We start from the raw sequence: 24964 nt of genomic DNA, 5'->3' as shown, positions 1-24964 counted from the left end.
AATGGTTAGATAAGAATTAAGATTAAAAAAAAAATCATATATATATATTTTTTCTTTTCTTGTATTACTTGACTGCTAATCTTTGAAATTTGATGGTACCACAAGGGAAAAAATATTTTAAAATATTAGAAAATATTCTGGTTACGCTAAATGCTTAGTTATTGACACTTAGGTAAATTACGTATTGCATATTATATATCATTGTTACAAATTACAAGTTCTCTCATTACTTGCAGTCATTGAACTGACTTAAAATAGCTGTCTTCATGGTTGATTCAATTATATTATTGATATAAAAGAGGCTGGTTCACTGTCGTATTTATTTATAAATGTTTTACATTATATAGCACTGCCTACAAGTTAAAGAGAAAATTCTGACTTTCCTTTTCATTTATTATAAAAAGAAAAGTATTTTTCCTCATTTTTCTTGACTTCAAGAAATGGTTGGAAATGGGTATGAATACAAAATCACTGCCTGAGGGTTACTAAGATAACAGAGTGCACTATACATTCAGACAGCCACTTGCACAAATATCTCTGGCCATTATCATCCACTGTTGATTTTAATGTTCAAAGGAAGACTAAAGATACAATTGCTTTAAAATTATACTATTAGATGTTTTTCATCTAATCTCAATTGTTCCTGCTTCCATTACTCCAAATTTGAATCTACAGTTAGTAAATTATTCTTCACAAATTTACAAAAGATTCAGAAAATAATGAATCATTATACCTCAGAAGAACATTTTATAAAAATAACACTCTCTTGGCTGTATTTTAAATTTAAAAGTTATTTCTAGATCTTCCATCTATATGAACATTTTCTGAGAAGGAATGAAGTGCATTATTTAACTAAGAAATCAGGTTGTGGGAGGATACACGAGGGTTAAAGCAAGAGAGATGATACTGATCCTCCTTTAAAGAGTGTATTCATGCTTCGTATAAAAGTGTGTGCATATAGTATAATTATCTAGTTAAAAGAGTTCAGAAATTTATTTTTAAAAAATGGCCAGCCAATTCAAGTGTAACATGATGACTTTTCTTCAAATATGACTTGACTATATACCTTCCTCTTCATTTTTTAGTCCTTTAGTACAGGCTCTAATTATTTCTCACTTGAAATCCCTCATCCATCCTTCCATGAGTTTCCAGGTTACTTGCTCCTCAATGGTAGCTCATTTTACCGCATAGTAGATTAAGTTTTTAATTGAGCATCCATAGTCCTCCCACATCTGTCCCAACCTGCTTTCCAGCCACAACTTCTCATAACCCCCAAACCAGTTAACACCATCATTACTCTCTGCCTACCCTGATATTATATTCCAGTAACAGTTACATCACTGAATTTTTTTCACATCTCCCACTCTTTCTGCTTTTGCAGGTGCTGTTCTGTCTGCAATATATCTCCTTTCTCACTATTCTACTAAGTAACGCTTTTTCATCTTTAGATTTATCCCAGATATTAAGGAACTCTCCTCTCTTCAGCTACATTTGTACCCCTTCTTATTATATAATAGTCTGTGAATATCTATAAAAAGCTACACTTGTTATATGCCTTTGTATACAGCTGCCTCTTAAACAATAAAGGATATTAGTAAAGTGTATTACTTTAAATTGTTGAGAGAAAATTGTAAGTTTCTTGAGGAAAACGGTAGTGTGTTAGACCTGTTAAGATTCTACTATGTTATCATAGTGTGAAACATATACCAGCACTTTGCATATACTTGTTGAATAAATATATGAATGCAATATAAAATAATTGTGAAACTATAATAAAAAGTCATCAGTTAAATTTCCAAAATTTCGATAAGGTGGTAAAAAAATCACGATAAATAATCATCAGCATCAGAAAGTAAGAGCAGAAGATGTCTAAGGGACTCTTAGGGAAGTAATTTCAGAAGTACTGTTAGGTGAGATGATGCTTAAATTGATTGTTTAAGGAGGAAAAAAGCCACTGGCATTACATTTGTCTGCTTGTCTGTGATAACAAACAACAAACAAAAATCTCAGTGCTTAAAAATATGCTTTATTTTGTATTCATGTTTTGTGTCTGCACCAGCAGATTAGCTGTGACTCTGTTCCTCATGTCTTTATCATCATGTCCAGGATGAAGCAGAAGTCCCTATTTTCGTCAAGCTAATTTTGTGACAGAAGGAAAGAACAAGAGAGGCACCAGCAGATTAGCTGTGACTCTGTTCCTCATGTCTTTATCATCATGTCCAGGATGAAGCTATTTTCGTCAAGCTAATTTTGTGACAGAAGGAAAGAACAAGAGAGTAAGGGGAAACATGCACTATTTCTTGAAGCTTCATTTCAGCCATGGTGTGTGTTATGCGTGTATATATGCCATTGGCCGGAACAAGTCACGTGATCAATTGGATGTATAATCCTCACATCGGAAGCAGCATACTGCACATGGCAGTGGGCAATGACGTATATATAACCTTCTTCAAGGGAGGGGCAAATATCTTCCAAATATTTGTGGAAAACAATACACAGGCATTGAGAAATACAATAAGAAAGTCATAGAAGAACCTAGCAAGAATGTCTTTCAAATAATTATTGAAACAAAAGAGTATGAACGGGTAGGATGGAAATGTGAGGGGAAATTTGGAAAGAGCAGACCTCCCTACAGAGCCAGGGTTTGACAAGGAAGCAGTGCATGTGAAGAAAGAGCTGACTGGAATATTGGGCCAGGACTTCAGTATACTTGAAGAAAAAGGAGATGGATGGAAAAGCATCAAGATGAAGATCAGATCAATAAGAGTAAAAAATAGTGGCAATTATGACAGAGAACTTAGAATATAAATTAAGAGAAAGGACACAGACTGAGAGTAAAATTGTATAACTGAAGAAAGATCAAATAGTGTAAATAAAAGTAGTGTTTTCATTTTATTGTTGGTATTTTTTCAGCCTCAAACTTTTCATTGAAACATCTTCAAGAGGTTTTATAACAGAGCAGTAACAAGGGAAAACTTTTAAAGAAGTTCAAAATTGAAAAAGAGCCAGTAAGCAGGGCAAGACTCAATAAAATTGGAGTAAAATGATTTTTCTGGCTGCGGTCAAGGCAAAAATGGGAAAAAGGAAGCACAGATGTCTGGTGGCATTAGCCAACGCATACCCTCCACAGGGTCCATCCGTATCTTCCAGAAGGAAAATTAATTGATGGTTGGCTTTACAAACATTGTCATTTTAAAATAAAGAGATTCTAGGAATTCTAAGATATGAGAGTTCATGACCATGAAAGGAAAATGTGACTAATTAGTGTAGTTGAAGTAAAGGAGGTCAGATTAGGATGTGTAGTTGATTCTGTTAGGAGAAATTAGGATGTGGGAAGAGGATGATTTGCTTTTGGAAAGGTCAGCCTGACATGGACAAAACAGAGTATGAACTACATGATTGATCTGAGTGGCACAAAATAGCACATTCTAGTATTTATCTCCTTATGGACCCTGAAATAAATAAGTATAGAAATATAGAACTAAATGTTCAGATTAGAATGCAGACCATGATGGACTTAAAGATTCAAACTTTGTTAATTGGATTCATGTCTGAATTATCTTTCTTCCTTCAAAGTGAATGTAACACAAACATAAATAATCTAGTATGGAAACAGATTAAAACAGGCTGTGAATGAATTAAAGAATTTAGTAATGTAAAAATTACAATCACAGAATGGATAATAAAGAGTTAACATACTATGCCTGTCAGATAACATTTCCTTTTTCCTATCATATTTGAATTAATATCTGGGTATAAAAATATATATATAATTACTTATGCATATGGATATATAACAACATGTAATAATAGCAAATACTTATATAATGCTTCCTATAAACTAGCACTTTTTAAAGAACTTTACATGTGTTAATTTATATTATTGTCGCCATTTTCATAAGAGAATACTGAGCACAAAGATTTGCTCATGTTGAAATATACGTATATACACCACCATAAATCCTTTTAGAAATAGTGTGGCATGCAGGTAAGTCAGTAATTAACAAACTAAATAGATACTGTGTGTTATCTTTGTTTATTGTATATAATAAAGAGAGAAAGAGATAGAGATGCATATACATATAGTTAGATATTCCGTATTTAATCCTGTCCTTCATGCACTGAAATCTTTCTCTTGAACAGCAGGTCAAATCCTCCCCTAGCTATGCCATCCTTAATAAATACCGGACTCTGCACTACTAAAAAGGAATCTGGAAAGCTAAATCTCCCCTGAGGGCCTGGTTTCCATTTGGCTGAAATATAGGTTGCTTATGGCAGAATACTTAGGGAAGGGGCTAGACACAAAAGGCTTCCTATGCCATCTGAAGTTTTAATTTTGTATTGAAGGTAAAGGGAAGCTTTGAAGAATTATTATGGTCAAAATGTTTGGTGGAGAGGATGGTGACGTTGTGAGATTAAAAATAGAGAAACCCAATGTAGCAATTCAAGAAAAAAAAAAAAAATAGGAAGACAGCACTCTCATGGAAATCATCATGATAGAGAAAGTAGAGTATATTAGAGAAATGTTAAGGAAATACAATAAGTATGTCTTGAAAACAGAGTAGATTACCAAAATGGAGACATCTATGATAACTTTAATATATCATGTAGAATGTCATGCTAGCACAGGCAGGGAATATAGTAAGAGAAGCAAGTTTGGAGGAAGAGATGTCATCATTATTTCATAAACTTAGTTATTAATGTTCATTAATAATTGAAAAGGTAATCTTATGAATTCAATTATTAAATTTAGAAAAAAATGAAGATAATGTCAAAAAAATTAATTTCAGCAACAAGCAATTCATGTGATTTAAAAGAAAAATCTAGTATGATAGTATACTACGATTCATTTGACATTCTTTCGACAACTACAAATCCAGCAAAAGGCAATTATTTCTACACAGACTCTGAAAAGTGTGCTGAGGATGACAGCCTTAAATAAGTCATGGGTCCTGTCTTGAAGCTGCAACACAATGTAACAGATGCTATCGAAAGGGGGGAGAAACTTCTCCCAGGCATAGAAGATGTTTATTAGGGAAGTCTTGAGTGTTGAGTTTACATGGTTGATCTTTTAATAAACATATTGATAAAATGAAACAATAATTAATAATTGTAAATTAATAATTAAGTGATAGATATACTAAGCACACTGATATGATCATTGCACATAATTTGAATGTACCTAAATATCACGTTATATTCCATAAATATATACAATTATCATGGGTCAATTAAGAAAAATAAAATGAGGGGTAAAAAAAGAGAGAGAGAGGGAAATAGAGAGTAGAACAGTGGTTACCAGAGGCAAGGAAAAGGAAGGGGAGGGAGGGCAGAGGAAAGCTGGGTAGACTGGTACAAAGCTACCAAGTTACAGGTAGATAGGAAGAATAAGTTCTCATGCCCTAGGGTAACCAGAAAAGAAGATCTTGAATGTTACAACAACTGCAAAGAAATGATAAATGTTTAAGTGATAGAAATGCTAACTATTCTGATTAGATCATTATACGATATATGCATGTACTGAAACAACAAACTGTACCACATAAACATGTACCATCGAAAAAATAAAATAAAATAAAATAAATGTGCAAATGACTGCTTACCATTAACAATAACAATGATATCCCGGAAGTCAATTTCTCCCCTGGCCTCCACTCTTCCTTCGCACCTGTATATACCTTCCTCACTTTTATTGATGTTGAGAATCTGTAGATTATTGTTTGCTAACATTGCGAACCGACCTGGAAAGTAAACAAGGGGGAGAAAATGTTATCAGTAATTGAAGGCTGAGTCTAGTGTGCTCTAAATTGCTAAGAGTTAAAATATGGCACTTGTCTGACACTATCAAACTTTTCATCAACAAATAAATTCAAATTTGAAAGTAAAATGTAATTTCATGACTTCAGTTTTTCCATTCCACATTGCCTTGTTACATCTGTTTTCTAGAATACATTCAAGACTTTATATCCACATAAAATGGTTAGGCTCTTATTTTCCCCTTGGTATTTTGGATGTAGAACTGATACACAAAAGAACAATGCAGTGAGATTAAATATTGTAGACATGAAAAATTTTTATTGCAAATCTGTTGCAATTGGGGTTGAAAAGGATTAGAAAATTTACTGCACATCCTTTTTCATACAATAATTAAACAAATAATTTTGCATATGCTGAGGAGATAGTTAAATGACATAATATTCAAGTCACATAAAAGATAAAAAATGGTTATATCTTGAATTTATTTAAGGTTTTCATTTTGGATAAATGCAAGATAATTCATTTTAAGAATAAATAGATTAAACTTTATAAATTTAATATCTGGATTCTGTTGCATATGTATGTGTACGTGTACATGCATATGTACAAAGATAAGCTGGTATAGATTATGCATTAAGTGATCGCTGAAAGTAATCGGCTATAGAATTCTCAGATGTCTAAGCAGCATCTCAGCCTGACCTTATTTTCCATGTCTGGTCTCAGTTTATAATTATCAACATTTTGTTGCAGCGCTAAAACCTTTTCATATCATGGAAAGAATGCTTTTATATTTAGTCGTATTTTGAAACATGTCGTACAGGAAATATCTTAAATGTATTAATTAATACATCTATAGAGATCGTTGATCACCACCTATTTTCTAGATTCTGTATTTGAGATACAATGGTGAATTTGAGAGATGCAACTTCCTATCCTTTTTGGACCATTTAGTTAAGTAGAAATGTCATTATTTTAAGGTACCCAGTTCCTAAGATATCTACAGTGTAGAGGTTACTTTTTGGACCTGACTAATGTTACTGCTCTTCCTTATCTGCTGGCTTGGTGGAGAAATTCAGGAAGTCACTGCAGCCACATGTGAAAAAGGCAAAGCCTCCACCAACCCGAATTGCTGAATAAATGAATGGGGTAGAATCCTACCGCTATCCCTGCTGCCAATTGCTCTTTGCCTGAGTGAGAATGCACTGCTATGGTAGCAGGCCATTTGGATTTTGGGGTTATCTACCACAGCAATTCCTTAGTGATAGTCAACAAATTCGGGCCAGAAATAACAAACAGAGGAGTCATTAGCCTATATAAATAGTTCTTAAAACAGGACAGAAATGGTTACTTGTCATCTAGGAGATAATTTATAGGGAATGGAAATGTGCATATTTAGAGGCTCTCTCAGAGAGAAAATATTGATTATGCAGCATACTACAAATACTACAGCTACGGGATTTTTAGCCCGGGAAGTATAAACAGTTCCATAATGTTTATTTCTTCTTTTGTTGACCCTAAGAAGAGAGACAAGAATGTTTATGTACATTCTTTCCACTGAAAAACTAAAGCACAAACATAAACTTTTATCACCAAAGGAAAGATTAGGGAAAAAAGGCAATCTACATGAAATTTTAAAGCAAAACTTACAAGAAGTCATCAAATAACACAGAACTACAGAAAATTCATAAACTTTCAAAGTCAATTAAAAGATCCTCTATTCAAGTGTGTGGCTAGAAATTAAAATGAGAAGCAATCATAAACCAAAACAAGTTCAAAATTAGGAGGGATGCACCTAATCTCACCTATATCACAGTAACATTGTATTTTCTAACTTACAAAAATAATTATCATCCTTTAACTATAAGGCTCTTTAGTGGTTATATTTTATTTGAATTAAGGAAAATAGTAAGGGGAAGCATTATTTTAATTAGGAAGGCAATGTTTGATATAAAAAGAAAACAAATTAAAATCACATAGTATTCTTCTTCGATGTGCATAAGTCAGCATTTCTTCTAATTGGAAAATTTTACTTTCAAATGGCCAGTTTAATGCATTTTTCTACTACCTGAAAGAAAATTGTTAAAACCTTAGGAAAACAGTAAATCTAAACACATGCTACTATGTATGCTTATGTATATAACCATTTATCCATGTAGAAAACAAACTGAAAATTGCATATCAAATTTCAAATATGTGTGTAAAGCCCATGGACTGTTGTTAGCAAACTATCAAAACAAAGCACGTCATTAATATGTTTTCAGAAAACATTTGAAAAATGGACTGCTTCAATCAGTCATCCATGTGGATATTAAAAATACTTAACTCTTATAGATTATCTGTTTTTCACAGTTTTACAGAAACCCAATTTTCATTATCAAAGTAGGAAAAGTACATGAAATCAGATAATACCCAATAAGTATCTGCTTTATGCTTCTTTAACAAAGTTCCATAACTATCTGTTTAACAGTTTACCAGATGTACCTACTTAGAAGAGTTAGAAGAGCATGTCTAAATTTAGTTCAATATCTTCACCAAATATTTCTCATCTGGCATTCTCTGCTTCTGTCTTCACATGTCTTTACAATATCTTTCCATGGAACTCGTTGCCCAAGACAAATTCCATATGTTATGGAACTCTGTGCAAGGGAAATTCCATGAGCCATCTTGACATTTCCATCTCTTTCAGTCTACATACCTGATCAAACCCATGTCCTGTCACTTCTTTCTTTATCATTATTTGATCTAAGTCTTCTCTCTCAGCAATTATTTCACTAGGATCTGAGCTGTTCTGTGTCTGGAGTTTTGCCTTGACTCCCATCCAATTCATTCTCTTCACTGACATACTAATATCCTTCTCAAATACATATTACATTATGTTGCTGTCTTGATTCAAACCCTTCAACAATGCTCTCTTTAAATGAATTCAGACTCCCTAACGGAGATGTCAAGGCCATGTTGACTTGGCTCAGCCTTCCTTTCCAGATTCCTTTTTATTAGTCCTTTATTAACAAATCCTAGTTATTTTTATCAATTTGTGTAAGTATTCAATTTGTACTTAGTCATAAATTCTAGCTACAATGAACTTACTGCATTTTTGGAATGAGCCATCCGTGCTGTCTTTCACCTCTGATCTTTTGCACATGGTGTTCTCTCTTCCTGAAAAGTCACCCTTTGGCTGGCTAATCTCTATTCATGTTTAAAGTAACTTTTTTCTCCTGGCTGGCATCTTTGACACACTCCCTTTACCTAACTAGTTTAGGTGTTCTTTCTTTATTATCCTCTCTTACTGCTCTTTTATCATAGACCCTAAGTACCATGTTTTCACTGGTTTATATATTTATCTTTTCATCTAACCTATTGTTATTTTGACAGCAGTGAACTTGTTTATCTTGTTAACCATGAATCACCAACATCTAGCAAGCAAGAAGGAGAACACTAGGTGTTGAATAACAGCTGAATGAATCTTTTATACTAGAAGTAGATTACATAAAAATTTCATTGAACAAGATAATTTTATCCATAGTCTTTGATGCAGAAAGAGTACATGAATTAGGTGTTGATGAAAGCATGTATAAAGGTGACACTGAAGTCAGGATATTGAACTTTTATAACAAAATGTGAACTTTACTCCATAAATGCTTGGAAATTTTAGCATATGGATCTCCTTTTAATGAGCAACATGGAAAAATTCTACATTAGTTATTCTGTAGAAATTTGAATTCTGAATGTCTGCCACACAGCTACTATCAAAATCATAGCTAACAGGATGAACATACCCAAGCCTTTATTGTTTCATCTGGAACATCTAAAAGTTACTTCTGTATCACGTTAAGGCAACAGACAGCTACCCAAGTACACTACATTATTCTAAATCCCCATACACATTCCTTTCATAGTTATAAACCTAATCTTATTCCATTAGCTTAAATAAAGGGATCACGCAAGGCATAATCAGATGAAGAGTATTACTTCTTGCAAATCCATTAAAAACATAGAAATTGTTGATAATAAACTGCGTGCTAACTTCCTCCGGTATTATATGGTTAGAAAAGCTTGTCCTTCACAAATTACTTGAATACTTTAAATCCTGTAGTTAAAAAAAAATACTATTTTACCTGTTTTTGTGCATGTGTTCTTAATTTTTTTTTTTTTTTTGGCCTGTCATGCAACTCAGTGTTAAGTTTTGTACTTAACTTTAGACACTTTCCCTACATTGGATTTTCTGGACCCAGATATAAAATAAACACATATAATTATTTTTTTGACAAAACTGATTTTCATGATTTAAAAACTCGGATTTAGACACTTTCCCTACATTGGATTTTCTGGACCCAGATATAAAATAAACACATATAATTACTTTTTTGACAAAACTGATTTTCATGATTTAAAAACTCGGAGAGAAGGGATAAGAATGATAAATGTCAAGTACTGAAAATCTGACATATTGACTAACATTTTATTCACTGAACAAATATTTAAAAATGCCTAACGTCTTATTCATAACTCATAATCACTGCTTAAAATGGATGTAACAATCCACTGTTTATAGACGAAGAATCTGATTTAGGTACAGAGCAGTTAGAAAAGTTGTTCAAAGCCTCAGGTCCAACGAAATGAGCAGAGCCAAAAGAGAACTCCAGCTTTACATTATTCCTTCCTGGGATGCTGGAGAAAAAATGCATAAGTGGTAAGATAAAAGCATCACTTCCCCATCACCACAGTACTTGACTGTCAATCTTTGCTTTGAGGCTTTTGTTCTACGTGTCTTTTTAAAAATGTAATTCAGTTCAAAACCTTCTTGTAATTAAACTTTGCAATAAACCAGATGTACACTTGAAGCTTAAGATTAGACAGTCTGAAAATGTTTAGACATTGTCATTTAATTGCTGTAAAAGAGATGCCTTTTCTTTATTATTGAGGTAGAAAAAGCTGACAGTATCTCACACAATTTATTCATGTGACTTGTTAATAAAATCTAAAGCAGTTATGCTAAAATCAAACGAGGAAATAAAGAACTATTTAACATTAACTTATTATAATAAAAACAAAGAGTTTTAGTCCATAACTGACAAGCATTGAATATTCCAAGCTCAGAAAAATTATCTCAAAATTATAAAAAAAACGACCATAAATATGATCATGATACATTCTCTCCACATACTCAAAAATAGATACTCTCTACTTTCTCTCCTCTATGCTTTAGAAGTTCCATCCTTGGAAACAAAATGGAATCATCCAAGACAGAAAGTAGTTAAAAAGACTCAATTATTTTCTCTCTCCCTGCAATACAGGTGCATTGGAATATATTCTAAATTGAAAATGCTCCCTATGCACAATGGTAAAGGAGCATAATGTAAGTAAATGATACTTTCAATTTCAGATGTCATATTATTCTGAAATTTTAGCTCAGTCTAAATCAAAATCATGAAGACAAGTTGAGTGAATATACTTTTCTGTCTATTATCTATATGCATCTTACCATAATATTTAAAACATGTAAGATGTCTTTGACGAATGACCCAAAATGTAAACAGAATTCATATAGATATTATTTTAAGTTTACATACAGTGAGCCTATGGGAATATGCTTAAATTATAATATGTAGACTCATAATGCATCGGGATTTACTCCTTCATTTACTTAGTACTGTTAATATTGTATTAATCTTTCCTTGAAACTAGAGCAAGGGTCAGCAAACATTTTCTGTAATGTAGTTCTCAAAACAACTCTGTGTTTGATATAAGTACTATTATTATATCCATTCCTGTAGATGAGAAAACTGAAGACAGAGAGGTTAGGTGACTTGCTCAAGGTCACAGAAATAACTGATAGAGCCTGGTTTCAAATCCAGGGAGTTAACAGGCTACACAAAGTTCCTAAGCAGTTTAATGATTCCTGAATGTGAGAAAAAGAAAGGAACACAGGAAGCAACCCATCTCAAGTCATAAAACAAAATGTAAACATGGAAAACCTTGACCTCACTAATGAAAATGCCTGGTGGGGAAGAATCCTGACTAGATACTATGCTTTACTAGATTACTTCTCAGTGTTCTCTCTGTCTGCTCTTTTTCAATGATCCTTCCCTCAATTCTCATTCTAGAATAGTCAGTGCTACGACATACACAATTTCATTTATTTTTTATTTTCTTTTTTGGGTGGCAGATTGATTACGGGTACAGGAACTCTCGACCTGGTATTGTAACACTGAGCCCTAACCAACTGAGCTAACAGACCAGTCCATGACTTCATTTGTTCTCATCATAACCTTTTATTTTAGAGTAAGAAATTACCCCCAAATAAACTTCATACCACTAAATAAGCAACTATTTTCTACTTACTCAATGGATTCTAAATGGCCTGGAATAATGGAAAAATTGTACTAATATTATTTAGCCAACAGAATTGTCTTCATTTATACTTTTACAACCACTTATTATCTATTTTTTTTTCTTTTTGAGAGGCACTATGGTAAAACATAAATAAATAAATAAATAAGACCTGACATCCGTAACGGTCTTAGAACTTTGCATAGCAATAGTTCTTAATCAGTGTTAGTTTTGTTATTAAATACATTTTATTTTCTTTGAATTCTGTATAAGCAATTACAATTTTAATTTAAAACATAAATACATGACTTACGGTATATTTCCAAAACTACTGTAGCTTCTTGTGTCTGTCCTTTGGCATCTGTTGCTTGACAACGATATATCCCTGCATCTTCTATATTTGCGTTGTAGATGGTTAATCGTGACCTAACACCTTCCTTTTGCACCATTACTCTCTGTGTTGAAATGATCTTCTCTCCTTGCGGATTAAACCAATCTATACTCTCAGGTTCACCAATTGCTGCAAAGAGCCATGGAAAATGAATGTTTGAAAGTATGTCCCAAGTGTTTGTTTTGGCACTGGCAATATAGTGTTATGTAACAATTTTAACGATCTAAAAAGAAAATGTAAATAGGAGAAGACTAGAAATCTGAAAATCTTACAAAATTTAAAGTAAACACAAATGTTCACACAAATGTTCATCTTTGTTTATCCATCATTGAGGATTCAATCCGTTTCAGTAAGCAATGTCCAAAAAAGTTCCATAGGAAACTTCCCTCACAGTGTTTAAGCTGTGATATTTGAAACTTTACCTTAGTTATCACTGGATTATTACTACATTTCAGTACTGAAACTGCCTTGGCCACTGAGCCAGGCATTAACCCCACCTGACAGATACATCTGAATAGACACACAACGAATAACATGATTTCACCTGCTCAATTCTCTTTGCTAGGGTCAGGAGATCGCACTTTCATCCCTGATAATGCAGAGGTTACAAAAATGTAAATAATTTTACAAAACATACTTTGGCCTTTGATAATACTGTATTTTAAGTTAAAATCCCAAGTTGTTAAACTTGTATAGATAAGGCCAATGACTATTTTAAAAATGAAGTCCTGATTTTCTCTTTTCCTAACTGAAATGAGTCGTTTCATCATTTTAATCTGAAATTGTTAACTATTTAATGATATGATAATTAAAATGCTTTGAAATGATACTTATATTGCTAGGTAATTACAACCAAATCATTACAGGGTAAACATTTATTTAAGTTTTCCAATTCAGAATCTAGGTTATTATCCTCTCTGTAAAGCTGAAGCTTCCTGTGTTTGCTTTTAGTTACCAGAAGGATGTATTTCACCTAATTACTTGAGAGATAATTTGTGGAAGCAGCATACACTATCAACTCAGAAGAATTGGGGGAAAATGCAAAAAGTTAACTAACATCTGCAGGACCTCTTTAAAGAAAATTGCTCCATCTCATTTTTTCTAAGAAATGATTTTAGAAACAAATTATCCTCCTTTCTATAACAAATTAGACATGCCTGAACAAAAGTATGAAAGAAAGTTTAGTGAAATCTTAAATAGATCTTCGTTATGTTATCTTCAGTTTGTCCCAACAGAACCATAAAAAACATAATGGTTACAGGATAGTGCATTTGACAGGGGGTGGGGAAATGAGTAGAGTGGTGATATTTTAATTCTTCCGTTCATAGGGAATTTAATTTAAATGAGCATCACTTTAAATTTGAACAATACAAAATCTCATTTTATACAGTAAATTTAATATAATATTCTAAGAAATACTTTGGACACTTTCATTCTTAACATGGTAAAAATTTTATGGAGAGTTTATTCAGGATTTTCATAAAGCAATCATAATTCTCTTTTTCTGACACCTCTAATAAATAATAATTTCCATCAAAATTTCCACATTGATAAGAATGAACTACTATACAGATAATTTATAAATATCATTAAACTTTTTATGTTCTTGGAGATGTAGTTATAAAAATTTATTTGCTATATCTGACACACTCTTATTTAGCTCTCTGAGGTTTAAATTTAAAACATTTATTTTATTGAGTTTTAGATGTCAATGTTTTTAAGGTGTCTGGAAACTTTAGAGTCATATTTATACAGTCACCACTGTAGTAGAAAAAATACATATAAACATTTTGATTTGAATGGATGTCCCATATCTTTATTTGTAGATTATTGTTTGCTTATTGTTTTACTACTCTATTTAATATAAATGAGACCTTGATTATGCATCTTCATATAAAAGAAAAAAATGTTTACTTAGTTTGCCTTCTTATTAACAGCAAAACTCAGTACTACTAAATAATGTTAACTCATACTTTAAAATTATGTCTTAATTTGACCTCATGTAACACACACAGGCTAGTACATTATGCAATTCATGTCATAGCTATATGCATATACAATTTCACTTTATTTTCAAAATTTATTTTTACACTATTTTATTATCCTATTATTACATGATACAATTGTGTGTGTGTGTGCATCTGTGTGGATAAAATATGGATGAGATTTAGAAACAGGGACATATATACTCTTATGCCAAAACTCTGTTTTCACTTTATTTTCAAAATTTATTTTTACACTATTTTATTATCCTATTATTACATGATACAGTTGTGTGTGTGTGTGTGCATCTGTGTGGATAAAATATGGATGAGATTTAGAAACAGGGACATATATACTCTTATGCCAAAACTCTGCGGACATAATATGTGATAAACCAATCTCTCTGCTACTCTCTGATTTTCCATTTGTCAATATACAAGAACATGTATTAACAGATCTATCAATTCCGACCATTAGGAAGGCAAATGTAAGAAGAATCATGGGCTCTGTTAATGTTTTCATAAGATGTTCTGGCTTATAAATGTCATTATAATAATGTAAATAATCCATGTCACGCTCAAGACAACTTTTATTACGTATTTTATGTCACTAATGCCTACTTTAATCAAGTTTTGAATTGCTTTAGTGTAATCAGGAATAATAAAACTAATTCTAAAATATTCTCATAAGTAATTTTGGCACTAAGTGAATGTTTTTGAAAACTTTAGGTATAAAAACTGCATAAAAATGAATTTGATAAATTTAAATAGCTGTAGAATATATTTATTTGTGAGTTCTACAATATACTGATTTAGAATTTGATGCTGAAGTACTTAAATGACTTCTAAAAGAATTTTGCATGTACATGGTTAAACTGAATGAGGCCCATATAATTTCCCATACACATTATGATATATACTACTTTTGATTGACAGTCATAAAAATATTGCCAAATCTTTCCTTATTAAATAACTATCTAATTTTTAAATGAATATTCACTTTTCAAGAGTTTGGGGGTTTTTTTTGTCCTATAATTTTCATTCAGGTGTAACCATAATGCAGTGTGCCATATCTAATTTATTCATTGCATATTTATCAAATCTTTCCTTATTAAATAACTATCTAATTTTTAAATGAATATTCACTTTTCAAGAGTTTAGGGGTTTTTTTTGTCCTATAATTTTCATTCAGGTGTAACTATAATGCAGTGTGCCATATCTAATTTATTCATTGCATATTTACGGGAAAGGTGAATGAGCAACGATTTTCGCAAGATAAATAAGATAAGTGAAGGAACCAAGGCAATGGCGATAAGATAGAAAATATGCTCAGTATTTTAAAGAAGTTTTTTTTTCTTTTTTTGTCAAATTTGAAATAAAATAATTGAATATTCTAAACTTTTAGAAGATAAAATTAAAAGATAATTAGAAGATAATTCAAATTTTGTTTCAGTATGAATTGACAGACATATTTCTAATAATATGGTGAACAAGACAGTGTGAACACTCCCCAAACTCTGTCTCACCATCCCTAGCTCTCAGAAATGCATATTTGAGCTTTCAGTAAAGTAATGAAGCTATAACGGATAAATGAGGAAAAATCTGAAAGTAGAGTGCAAGGTTGCACTGGGAATTTGCTGATCACAGTAGAGAAAAGGTTTATTGAGGTGAGCACAGACTGTATAGAGACAGGATCCAAGCTTGTCCAGAACAACAAGATGCTGTAGAACATCAAATACCACTGGACAGGAATAAGATTCACCCTCAAAGAAGGGTGTAAAGTCAGTCAACCCATTGGCAAAGGGAGAGGACAAGGAGACTTGCCTCACCTGACCTGGGTAGGGAGAAAATGCTTAGACTAACCAGCAGTTTTGCCATATCCCAGATTTAGAATGTAAGTTATAAACATGCTCTTTGGGAAACCCCAAGCTGAGAAACTAAACTTAAAAGCAATTTCACATGTAGGGTTCACAGCTAAGTAGCAGAAGCAAACATAAATCTCCTTTATCAACACTGATTGCCCAAGAATTTTATAAATGAGGCTCTCTTTAATCTAAAGGCACATTCTTACATTATAAAACACATGGTGAAATAAGGCACTGTGAGCAAGTCAGCTGAAACAACGAATAGGAGAACTAGACCCATGTAATTTCAAATAATGTAATTTTTAGAGTAAATATATAATATAAGTATTTTGAAAACATTTAAAGAAATAAAATGTGGATTCAAAAACAGGAAAAGAACAAAATGTTTTTCAAGAAAGAACTGTCAACTATGTTGTTTAAGCTCTTTGAAACATGTTTTCTCATATTTCCTATCTTCATTTGTTAAATTTCTTCTTTTTCAGAAAATTCTCTGGGAAACTTGGACTGGGCTACATGGCTTTCTTCTCTTCTCTCAGCTTTGGGTCCTATTTTCATTCATAATTCCTAAATACTCAGAGAGTGCTTGCAATATTATAGAGGCTCAACAAGTGTTGAAGTAGATCTAACATATCAGAGAAAAACAAATAAAGAAATTCACAACTCAGAAAGAATTGGAAAAACTAGTAGAATCAAGGAAAAAGAGTATCTAAAAACCATTAAGTCATAACAATTCTAGTGAAAATTCACAAAACAAGGTTCTTCTTTTCAAGAAGTAATTAATCCCCTTGGTAACCTCAAAAGGGGTCAACAGAGGCAAACTGAAGAACTCAAGAAATTCGAAAGTGCCCTTGTAAGAAGCTTGAATCTGAAGAAGTGGGTAGAGTTATCTGAACCCACAATTCTGGGTATGGGGACAGGAATTACATAAATTGGAAATGACCTGAGAATGCCTATGGATTGAAGAAAAAGCAGAAAAGAGTTGAAGAAATTAGAGTTTAAAGAAAAAAAAGAGAAATTATAATTTTGCCCTTCATTCTCTTTTCTTTTCTCCCTTTACTTTCTTCTTTAGGATAGTATTATATTTCAGGATATCAATTCTCTTTTCTCTTTGGCTCTTCAGTCTGTACTTTCCCAAAGTCTAATCCTGCAATCTCCAACCCTCAGTCAACAGTCAGCTGAAAAGCATACTTTAATTTTCAACTTTCTATGTGCAAACTGAATCCATTCTCCTTCCACCAAAATTTGCTCACTGTTCGCTATTCCATTTTTTGGTCACTGTCAACCAGTTTCCAAGTCTTGGCCATATAAACTCTGAAATATCATTGGTATGTATTCTTGTTTGTTTTCAGAAAACATGAGCTCATTAATTTTAATCTGAGGTATTTCATCAGCCCCTATATTTCTTTTTCTGACTTTTATCTCTTTAGCCTCCAAAATATTTCTCAGATTGTTGCATGCATATTAATACAGGTTGAATGTTTTTCCCCTCCAAAGCTCATGTGGAAGATTGGTCCCCAATGTTGCAGTGTTGAGATATATTTCTTTTTCTGACTTTTATCTCTTTAGCCTCCAAAATATTTCTCAGATTGTTGCATGCCTATTAATACAGGTTGAATGTTTTTCCCCTCCAAAGCTCATGTGGAAGATTGGTCCCCAATGTTGCAGTGTTGAGAGGTGGGGCCTTTAAGAGGTGCTAGATCATGAGGGCCCTGTTCCTCATCATGGGTGTGGAGTGGTGGCTTTATAAAGAAAACACACGAAAACACTCTTGCCCCTCATTGCCAAGTGACACCCTGAATTGCCATGGGATTCTCAAGGGACCCCACCAAGAAGAAGGCTCTCACCAGATGTGCCCTCTGGATCTTGGGGTTCCATCTCTAAAACTGAAAGAAATAAATTAGCTATTCTTTTATAAGCAACAGAAAATTAACTAATACACATACATTTCTAAACCTACATTTACTTTCACTCTCCTACTCAAAAATCTTCAAAGTGTTTACTTTGTCCAATTAATAAAATTATTATACAAATTTCAATTAAAATAACCATTCCAAGTTTATTTTTAATTACTTCTCTTCAGTGCTTCTGCAGCTGTAGACAAATAGGATTAATTGTCTTCTCTCCTCCCAACTGAATCACACTTTCCTACCACTGTGCATTTGCTCAAACTGTTTCATTTGCCCCTATCGAACTTTTTCATAACTACACATGGCTCAAAGTAAACCTAAGATTTCAATAGCTTTTACAAAACAACCTCTGATACACCCATGGATGGTACCAACAAATAAATATTTTTGATCAGTAGGAATTTTCACTAAACAAATAAAACTTACATTGTTGATAATTATATTCACTTCTCTATCTTATTTAAATTTTATATTTCTGAAAGTCAGGACTCATCAAACTTTTTTTTCTCCTAAACTGATAATCTATAAATGGATGAAAGAATAATGGTCAAGCACTTACTGAGGGCTTCTTGTATGCTAGATACAAACTTGTTGAACATTGTCATGACAGTGATAACAACAGATAATTTTGGAATGAGTTCATTACCTTGAATTGAATTTAAAGAAATCAAAGAGTTTGAGGAATGTCTGTCAATTATCACTTGAATAATTCCTATTTCTTAAGTTTGGAGTAAATTTGCTTTTCTAAGGAAAAGTTTGTAGAAAAGACAGAACTTGAAAGATATAGGCAGTTTGAAAGTCAAATACAGTTCTGAACAATTTTTATACTGATTTGCTGATGGGTATAATAAATAACATATATTCATTATAATAAAATGAAATTGAGCATGAAATTAATTGGTTACTTTATATAAAATACTTGGTTAATTTTTCATTCAGTACAAATTATCAATTCACCCATTAAGCAAGCCATATTTTTCATGGACATTTTGGTGAATAGGTTATGATATATTTCATTGTTATATATGTTGAAAAATATTGTTGAAAAGACCACCTTATCCTTTACCACATTTCTCAAAGGCCATATTTTCTCTAATAGACTTTTACATATATATTAAAATATGTGCATATTAGTAAAAACCTAAAGAACTAAAATTTTAGGTCTTAACCTAATCATTGCTCCAGTGATTTAACATCCAGAATTTCTTATGATCAGTCTGGACCTGTGTTTGTTTCCAAATGATCGATTTTAGATCCTAAGTTCAGAATAAAAGTGAATGGTTTTCTAATGTCAAAAACTTGTGTTTGGAGAAAACTGAACAGAAATGATACATTTGATAACTATCCAGTTAATCTTTCCGTCATTTCTGGTGTTTCAACTTAGGAACGATTTATTTCATTTAGAAAAAATCATCCAGAATTTCTTATGATCAGTCTGGACCTGTGTTTGTTTCCAAATGATCGATTTTAGATCCTAAGTTCAGAATAAAAGTGAATGGTTTTCTAATGTCAAAAACTTGTGTTTGGAGAAAACTGAACAGAAATGATACATTTGATAACTATCCAGTTAATCTTTCCGTCATTTCTGGTGTTCCAACTTAGGAACGATTTATTTCATTTAGAAAAAATTAAATTAAGTATTTCTAATAAAAATTTCTATGTAGGATTGTGGTTTGAAAATAAAATGGCATTTGGTGATGCTGAAAAATTTAATTTTGAAGTTTTCCTCTTCTTGTGTATTTGGAATAGATATAATCCCTTTGAATAAAATTCTGATGTGTATAATATTACATAGATTCACTGCATATAAGAAGCATTAATATTTAAATAACTACATTCATTATAAATCAATCAATATATTATTTTGTATTAGAGTTGTGGTTGAGCAGTCACAAATGTCAGTAAACATCTTTCCAAGAGATTTTTATTTAAGATAGAATAATGTTTTAAACTCAAAGACTCAAAAGTGAAGTCAGGTTAGATATGTGTCCTCAGTGGATAATTATCAAAGAAGTACATGTAATAACAATCTTAAAAGTATAGTTGGGTAAATAAAAAAATCATTTACCGTAATCAGTATGTTTTTAAGGTCTACACGCATTTTGAAACTCATTCTTCTAGATGTTACGGTATGCAAAAATAGTAAGCCATATTTCCTAATGTTAAGGGATTTACAATTTAATATTTGGAAGGAAAACAAAACTACATAAAATATGAACAATAAAACAAGATGGTGTGCATCATTTACAGTCATTATGACATTTATGATCAAGAAGGCTTTAGAGGACAATAAAACTTAAGTAAACCAGAAGGATGAGATAGATACTATAATAAAAAGGCAGAAAGAGAGAAGACATTCCATATCAGCTAAGGCAGAAGTGTTCAAAGAACTTTCAGGGAATTAGTAAATCAATACAGATGAGGTTTATCTCATATAGAATATTGTTGAGATATCATTGGAGAAATAGTTTGGTAAAGGTGCTGGAGGATCTCAAACATTATGGTAAAATGTCTGGACTTGAATTTTTGCCCCTTAATTATTGCTAAATAGAAACAAAGATGATAAAACTGTCATTTTGTAAAGACTGGTTGGAGGTAAGATTATTGACAAAATGAACAAAGGGGGATAAGCACTTTAGGGTATGTTGTGATAAGTATCCAGCTGGACTGATGGTAAAAATATGAAAAAGTAGGAATAGATGTAACAAAAAATTCACAATAAGAGTTATCTCTGTGATACATTAGAAAACTAGTGATAAAGGGAAAAAAGTCAAAGATGTTAAGATTTTCTAATTCTGTGACACAAGAGTTATCTACATCAGAAAAAAATTCAGTATGAGTGTTTGAAACAAAAGGGGAAAAGAGTATCTTGGATATTTTTCATATTCAGCTAATGTAGGGAAAATATGAAGCATAATTTATTTCATAAATGAAGATTATTTCTCAAAATGGAATAGAGCCAATATTATAACAAAGATAACTGCTATCATAACAAAGTGTAAATTAATATTTATAATTTAAGTAAGCATGCAGATCAAATAGCAGATATTCAAAAGTGACTCTTTTAATTTCCAGGAATATAAATATAATGAAGTCATTGGCATTTCTATGTTCCATCGGGGGACCAAGCGCCCTTTGCAATTTGATAAAACATTTAGCCATGGCATTTAAAATGGCCAGTTTATCACCTGCAGAGATTTAAAAACTGACGACTTAATCAGTTTACTGCCGGCTTGACACAAAACAGACTTGGATTGTTTTAAAATTCCCACAGATATGCAGGGATAACTTAGAGCACTGATTTATCTTGGTACAATGACTTGCATCATTTTCCAGGCAAGCAATTTTTTTCCTAGGCCTCCACATCAAGGGAATTAGAAGACTGGGACACTTCTTCAGCAGTTATAGAAACTCAAAAAAGACTTACTCCTAAAAAATCTTTGTAAATTATTAGTTACTCCAAATAAATATTATTCTCCTTATTGAAAACATATTTTAAAATTTTATCTACTCTGAGAGAGTTACATACATTATTTAATTATTCCCTTTTTTATTATTGAATTTCCATGGCAATATATTACAACAGCCTATTTGGGTTATTAGATTTTGAAAATTGCCACAATATTCAAGAAAGTTCAGAACTTTTGGAGCATTTAAGAGAGAAACACTCTCTCATCGAACATTTTATTTATTTTATTTTATTTTTATTTTTTAATTTTTTTTTTTTGTCTTTTTGTCTTTTTTCGTGACCGGCAACGGATCGCAACCCTCAGTGTCGCTCCCGTACCGGGCCAGGACCGGCAATGGGATCGCAACCCTCGGTGTTGCCCCCGCTCCTCGCTCAGCCAGTGGGCCGCCGGTCCATATGTGGGATCCGAACCCTCGGCGGGAGCGCCACCGCGCTTCCCAAGCGGTGCACTGTAGCAGTGTGCCACCGGGCCGGCCCTCATCGAACATTTTAGAAAGCCTAGTGTCTATGACTGTTTTATGAAATCTATTTCTTAGTTAAGTGTTTCACCTAATTTTCTGAAAAAATAAAGTTAAACTTTTTAGTGTAATTCTTCTCTGCCTCCATGCTTCTTTATGTCTGTACTCAAACTTCTTCAACCTTCCCATCCTGAGTTAGGAAAATAAGTGTTCAAGTTGCTAGATCATCTGAGTCCATTTAAAAACAACCAACTTAGCTCCGTAATACCCTTTTCTGTCAAGTTATAAACAACTTTGAATTCCTTTCATTCTACAAAATAAATAATAATAAATGGAACAAATAGAAGAGAAAAAAGTAATATAAATAAAACAGTAATCCTTCCCCTGTTTCTCTTTCAAATTGCTTTATATGGTACATGCTACTCGTCTCATTACATTATCTTCCAAAAAAATTAACTTTACATATCCCCATTCTGAGTATTCTTTATTCTGTCCTCTCCATTATACTAATAAACAATGTTTTTAAGATCAACCACAGTCTTTTAATTTTCAAATCAAATAATAATTTTCAGGTTTCATTTTCATTTTAGAATGAGATACTGCTGACGACCTTGTTCCTTAACCGTCCCATTCCTTGACAGCTACATATTTATTCTCTGCTTATTTTCCTGATTTTTCCTCTGTTAGGCTTTTGGGTTACATCTCCTCTCCCACATAGCCCTTTAATATTTTTATTTCTTGGCAATCTCTTTATTTTCTTCTCTTGGAGTTCTATATATGTTCTTCTACTGCAAACACATGTAAGATAAATTCTCTGTGCTGGACGCAGTTTTAAGCACCATGCTTGTAACTCATTTAATCCTCAGACACTCCTATTAAATAGATACTATTATCATTCCTATTTTAGAGGCAATAAAGCTGAGGCAAAGATGGTTTTGCTAATGACCACTCAGTCAATACATGGTAAAACCAGATTTGAATCCAGCCATCTCTACCCAGCATCCATGCTCTTAATCACTTCACTAGATGCCTCTCATATATAAAAAGTGCCAATGTCATCTGGCCCATTGTGGGCACTCAAAACTCAGCTTCCTCATCTCCACTATTTCCTTTCATACTTTTTAATTATAGATAGAAAGAGTGTGCATGTGTCCCTATCATACTTTTAAAGTCTCAAAACATATTTGCTAATATGTATTATACCCCCTTACTTTGAAAAACCTAAAAGTCAACATATCAAAACTCAAGAGCACTCTCTTCTTTTTTTGTCTCATTCTTTATTCCCCATATTTACTGATGCAATTATCACCCACTAAGTATATTTTTCTAGAAAAGTGAGAAATATACAAGATTCTCTCTTCCTCTCTTCTCTCAAATATTAATATGCATCAAATTCAACTCAATCTTCCTTTAAATGTCTTTCAGATACGCCCCTGTATTGCATCCTCACTACCTTGGTTTGACTTCTTACCATTGCTAACCTGGTCCAATGAGTGGTCGGCAAAACTGAACCAAGTCAGGTACTGGGTTTATCAGAAGTATCTGAGGAAGTGACTGTGTGTGTGTGTGTGTGTGTGTTCTGGTATATGTGTGTACATTTATTTTTATTTGATTTTGGTCCCATCCCTGGAAATTCTGATTCGATATACAAGGGTACTTGAAAAAGCTCATGTACATATTTGTATTATACTTTAATTCTATTTTTCCATGAACTTTTTGATGTACCCTTATATCTGGTATAGAGGCCAGGATTCTTTCTATTTTTAAGTAACTTCCAGATGCTAACCACTGCTACTAAGAAAGTGGCCTCAGTTCAATATCATTGACCTCAAGGAGGAGCCTCTTTGTAATACAGAATCTCAGGCAGGTCCCATTTCAGACAGACTGAATCACAATCTATAATTGAACTAGATCCCCAGCTGATTTATGTGCATTTTAAAATGTGATCAGGACTGGGTTGGACTATGGTAGTCTGATACATTTACCAATCTGTAATACAAATATACTTCTCATTGCTTAAAGATAAAACCCAAACAACTTCACACATGACATGTAAGATCTTTAACAACTGGCCATCACCTAACCTTACTAGACCTTATTTCTAACAAAATCAAACTAAAACATACATAATAGCTAAACTATTAGAAATGTTGACAATAAGACCCACTTTCTTCTTTCTCTCCCTTTCTTTTACATTGTACTCTTTATTCATTAGAACTTTCTCCTTTTTCTCAACTAAGGACATGCCTATGTCTTTCTGTTAAAGATTTACATAAATTCTCCAAGCAGTTAGCCATACCTTTTTGATATCTTATAAAATCCTATAGGACTTTTTCTCAGAACATGGAACATATTGCACAGAAATATGATGATAAGAATTTTATGGTTTTTAACACACAGATAACTTTCATATATATTATAACTTAAAGGCATGATATTCCCTTATCCCAATTCATGAAGTGCTATTTAATTTAAAATTAATCTAAAATTAAGGAAGGTTGTTTTTGATTTCCATACTATTCTCCAGCAGCACTTAGCACATACTCAATTTTGTTCACACATCTCTTTCTCCACTGGACTACATATGTCTGGTCTCTCTGAGTCTATCTACCCAGCCCAGGTTTTGGGAGAAAATTCATGCTAAAATATTTGTGCATAAACAAATTTATACTATAGAGAAATGAAATAAAAAATAAATGAATTCTTAAACTCTTATTCATATGTCTCCATGAATCTTTCTGTTGGTTTTAAAAGTAGAATCCACTAAAAAGCAATTTGAAATCGATTTTTATTCTCAGTAGATAT

The 24964-nt window shown here is 32.4% G+C and overlaps 2 protein-coding genes across 2 annotated transcripts in view; both read right to left on the bottom strand.

Annotated features, from left to right (window-relative positions):
* LOC103604424 (neural cell adhesion molecule 2) overlaps window positions 1–6979 on the bottom strand; it is a 116988-nt gene extending 110009 nt beyond the window's left edge. Inside the window, exons 1-2 of the mRNA XM_008588975.1 lie at window positions 6916–6979; window positions 5604–5741 (exon numbers count right to left, since the gene is read on the bottom strand). Coding sequence (XP_008587197.1) covers window positions 5604–5741; window positions 6916–6979 — 202 coding nt within the window. The remainder of the gene's footprint in view (window positions 1–5603; window positions 5742–6915) is intronic.
* A 227-nt stretch (window positions 6980–7206) lies between these two features.
* Window positions 7207–12607, bottom strand: LOC103604423 (neural cell adhesion molecule 2-like; the record flags this gene model as incomplete). Its single annotated transcript, XM_008588974.1, has 2 exons — window positions 7207–7271; window positions 12401–12607. Coding segments are annotated over 2 exons (272 nt in total), but the record flags the coding sequence as incomplete, so codon positions are not given.
* Window positions 12608–24964: the final 12357 nt, after the last annotated feature.

This window comes from Galeopterus variegatus, unplaced genomic scaffold, assembly GCF_000696425.1.
Source record: "Galeopterus variegatus unplaced genomic scaffold, G_variegatus-3.0.2 Scaffold5135, whole genome shotgun sequence".
Lineage (NCBI taxonomy): Eukaryota > Metazoa > Chordata > Mammalia > Dermoptera > Cynocephalidae > Galeopterus > Galeopterus variegatus.
Note: the sequence above shows the minus strand (reverse complement) of the source record. Positions and strands in the feature narration are given on the sequence as shown.